The sequence below is a fragment of the Aptenodytes forsteri genome, unplaced genomic scaffold, assembly GCF_000699145.1.
Source record: "Aptenodytes forsteri isolate BGI_AS27 unplaced genomic scaffold, ASM69914v1 Scaffold126, whole genome shotgun sequence".
NCBI lineage: Eukaryota > Metazoa > Chordata > Aves > Sphenisciformes > Spheniscidae > Aptenodytes > Aptenodytes forsteri.
In genome coordinates, this window is record NW_008794599.1 from 101,102 (window position 1) to 104,256 (window position 3,155).

The 3,155-nt window shown below is 57.1% G+C and overlaps 1 protein-coding gene across 1 annotated transcript in view; it reads left to right on the forward strand.

Annotated features, from left to right (window-relative positions):
* Positions 1–12: 12 nt before the first annotated feature.
* The window catches only part of SNX19 (sorting nexin 19), a gene marked incomplete at its 5' end in the record, with an annotated part of 26,770 nt that continues 23,627 nt past the window's right edge, over positions 13–3,155 (forward strand). Inside the window, 4 exons of the mRNA XM_009272966.2 lie at positions 13–1,356; positions 1,780–1,918; positions 2,655–2,755; positions 2,912–3,031. Coding sequence (XP_009271241.1) covers positions 13–1,356; positions 1,780–1,918; positions 2,655–2,755; positions 2,912–3,031 — 1,704 coding nt within the window. The remainder of the gene's footprint in view (positions 1,357–1,779; positions 1,919–2,654; positions 2,756–2,911; positions 3,032–3,155) is intronic.

The following is a 3,155-nucleotide window of genomic DNA, read 5'->3' on the forward strand; positions in this document are numbered from 1 at the left end:
CTCCGGCTGGAGCGTTTTGTCAGCTCCCTGCGACCCCCGCCTCACTGCCCGGCAGCCGAGGGGTGGCTGGAGAGAGAGATTGCCGGCACCGTCCGCAAAGTGGTGCGGGACTTCGTTGCCTCCTGGTACCGCACCGTCAGCAGCGAGCCGGCCTTCGAGGCCGAGGTGGAGAAGGCCATGACGGGCCTGGCCGCAGAGCTGAGGCGGCGGATGGGGCAAGTGGACCGTCAAGCCCTGGCCCGCCGCCTCCTCCTCCTCTGCGGCCATCACTTGGAGAGCTACCTGCAGGCCCGTGAGGCCCTGAGGGGCAATCCAGAGGGCGGCCGGACCCTGTGGCAGGAGTACAGCCGGCTGGCAGGGCCGCACCCTGCCCTCTGCAGCCCGGCAGCTGAGGTGGGCTACGCCCGGGCTGCTGTGGAGACGCTGCTGCGGGTGCTGGTGCCCCGGCCCCACCTGGAGACGCGGACGGGACGCTTCGTGGTGGTGGAGCTGGTCGCCTGCAATGTCCTGCTGCCGGCCATCAGGAAGATGGCCGATCCTGACTGGATCAACCTGCTGCTCATTGGGGCTTTCTCCAAGAAGCCCTGGGGTGAGGAGCCACCCCCTGCACTCCCAGTGCCTGTTTCCTTGCCCTTCACAGTGCAGACGGACGCTGCCCCTGCCAGGCTGCCGCCCTCCCCGAGGGCCATGGAGATGCCTGGGCGAGAGGCAGGGGCTGCTGGCGAGGAGGGAGAGGACCCGGCAAGCGGGCTGTGCCACACAGAGGAGCCATTTCTCCGCCCGCGAGCCCTGGGCTCCCTCTTCCCCTGCGAGGGTTTGGAGCTGGAGTCCCCCGCGCCTGATGCGGGCCAGGACACGGACCTGCTGGCACCGTCACCCGCCGGGGAGTTCCTCGATGAACCCCTCCAGGACACCTCCACCGTGCTGGAGGGACCGGCCGCTTTGGAGGATGGCGTGGGGGACCTGGAGGAGGGCATTGCCACCAGCTCGGATGCTGGCCTGCTCCCCACCTCTGCTTTTGCACTGAGCTCCTGCCCTGACATCCAGATTGACCTGGCAGTTGAGAAGGAAGGGGAAAGCCTGGCTGTCCTCAAAAAGTCCTCTTCACAGAGGCCCTGCAGCTTGGGGAAAGATCTGGGGGCAGCAGAGGGCCCACAACAAAGCCCCCCAGACCCCGGGCAAACTCTGCCCCTGCTCTCATCCTCCCCAACGGCTTCCATCAGCACCTTCAGCTTTGAGCCCCTCAGCAGCCCCGATGGGCCGGTTGTCATCCAGAACCTGCGGATAACTGGGACCATCACCGCCCGAGAGCACAGTGGGACTGGCTTCCACCCCTACACCCTGTACACCGTCAAGGTAAAGGCTTCCCTGGCTGTCACCCCTTTTCCGAGATCCCTGCCCTGGCAGGGGAGCACGTGTGGTGTTTGGAGATGAGGACTTGCTCTGTGTGTGGCTCGACAACAAATTTTGTCTGGCAGTGGGAGAATATCGGGCACAGTGGCTTTTCCAGTGGCCATTCGGGTGCGGGATAGTCGTTCTCATTCTTGGCCAAGGGTCGTGTGGGGCTGGTCGAGTCTTTTGTATCCTGTTTTCACCGGCTCCTTCATCGTGAGGGGTTCACGTGCACTGCAGCTGCCGTTTTTCCGGGAAGGGTCTGTCTGAGGAATTGCTGGATGGGACCTCCGTGGGGTCTGGGGATTGTGGGGCCAGCAGGGATCGCAGCGCATCAGGATTGGTTTGGGGTCTGTAAGGATTATTGACTGTTGCCTTCCTCCTCAGTATGAGACAGCCCTGGAGAGCGAGAGCGCGGGCAGCCTGCAGCAAATGGCTTACCACACCGTGAACCGCCGTTACCGGGAGTTCCTCAACCTCCAGACCAGACTGGAGGAGAAACCGGAGCTCCGCAAGTTCCTGAAAAGTCAGTGCCTGCATTAGCTTCCTGAGAAAATTCTTCTCCCACTCACCCCAGTCCGTGCTCCTCTGCTCTGAGGGTATCCTGCCCCGCCTGTGCAGCTCTGGATGCTGGGCTGTTTGTGATGCCCACGTCCTTGTTCTGTGCAGAGCTGGCTAGAGGAGAAATTTATTTCTTCTGGCGGCAAATTCCAGTGTTTCAAAACATCCTTGTTGCCGTTCAGATCACAACACTTGCTTTTGTAGTTTTGCACCTTAGCAATGAATAGAAACACTGGTATCTGCAAGCATCTTGTTTGCTTATGAGGAAGTAGAGTAGTATCTGTTGAACGTAAGCTTTTTTTAAAAAGAAAACAATGTTTCTTTTAATACTACTTATGTATAAAGCTTCATTGAATTTAGCATGTTCCTAGGTAATCCTTTGGTTCTGACAGATCTGGGGGTTTGGCTGGAAAGCTGCTTTGTTGAGAATTTTGGGGCTCTTTGAGTGATCTAGAGTCCTTGTGCTAAACTGGTGTTCTTGCTTCTTTTAACTTCACAGGCACGGATGATAACGAAATCCAGCAGAACGCAAGTTCTGTATGGACTTAAGGTCTGGTTCAGCCACCCTGGTTTGAGTGGCGTGTTATCTTGGGCTGATGCTGGGCAGCGTGTAGTGGTAGCCCAAAGCATGAGAGCATTAAGATTTTAAAACAACTGTTCCAGTTTTCTCGAGCTTGCTGGTGGGTTTGTTTCCTTTGTAGATATCAAAGGCCCAAAGAAACTGTTCCCTGATCTCCCATTTGGAAACATGGACAGCGATAAAGTGGAAGCCAGAAAAAGTCTGCTAGAATCTTTCTTGAAGGTGAGATACTTGCTTGTGTGCCCCTGTGAGCTAGAAAGCAGTGCTCAGGATAGCTCTGTACTGACAGGCGGTGGAGCACACCAGATCTCTTCCACCTGCATGGTCAAGCTGGGAAATTGCCTCAAAAAAGACCTAAAGCTACATCTTTCCTCGCAGCAATTGTGTGCGGTCCCTGAGATTGCAAACAGTGAGGAGGTGCAGGAGTTCCTCGCCCTGAACACTGACGCCAGGATCGCGTTTGTCAAGAAGCCCTTCGTTGTGTCCAGGATAGACAAGGTACACAAGTGGGAAACTGGTTATCTGAACCACTTTTGACTTCACCTAGACATGCCTCTTGGGCTTCAATGTCTACGTATATGGCTGCTGCAGCAGTGGCCAAAAAACTCGAACACTCTCTGTG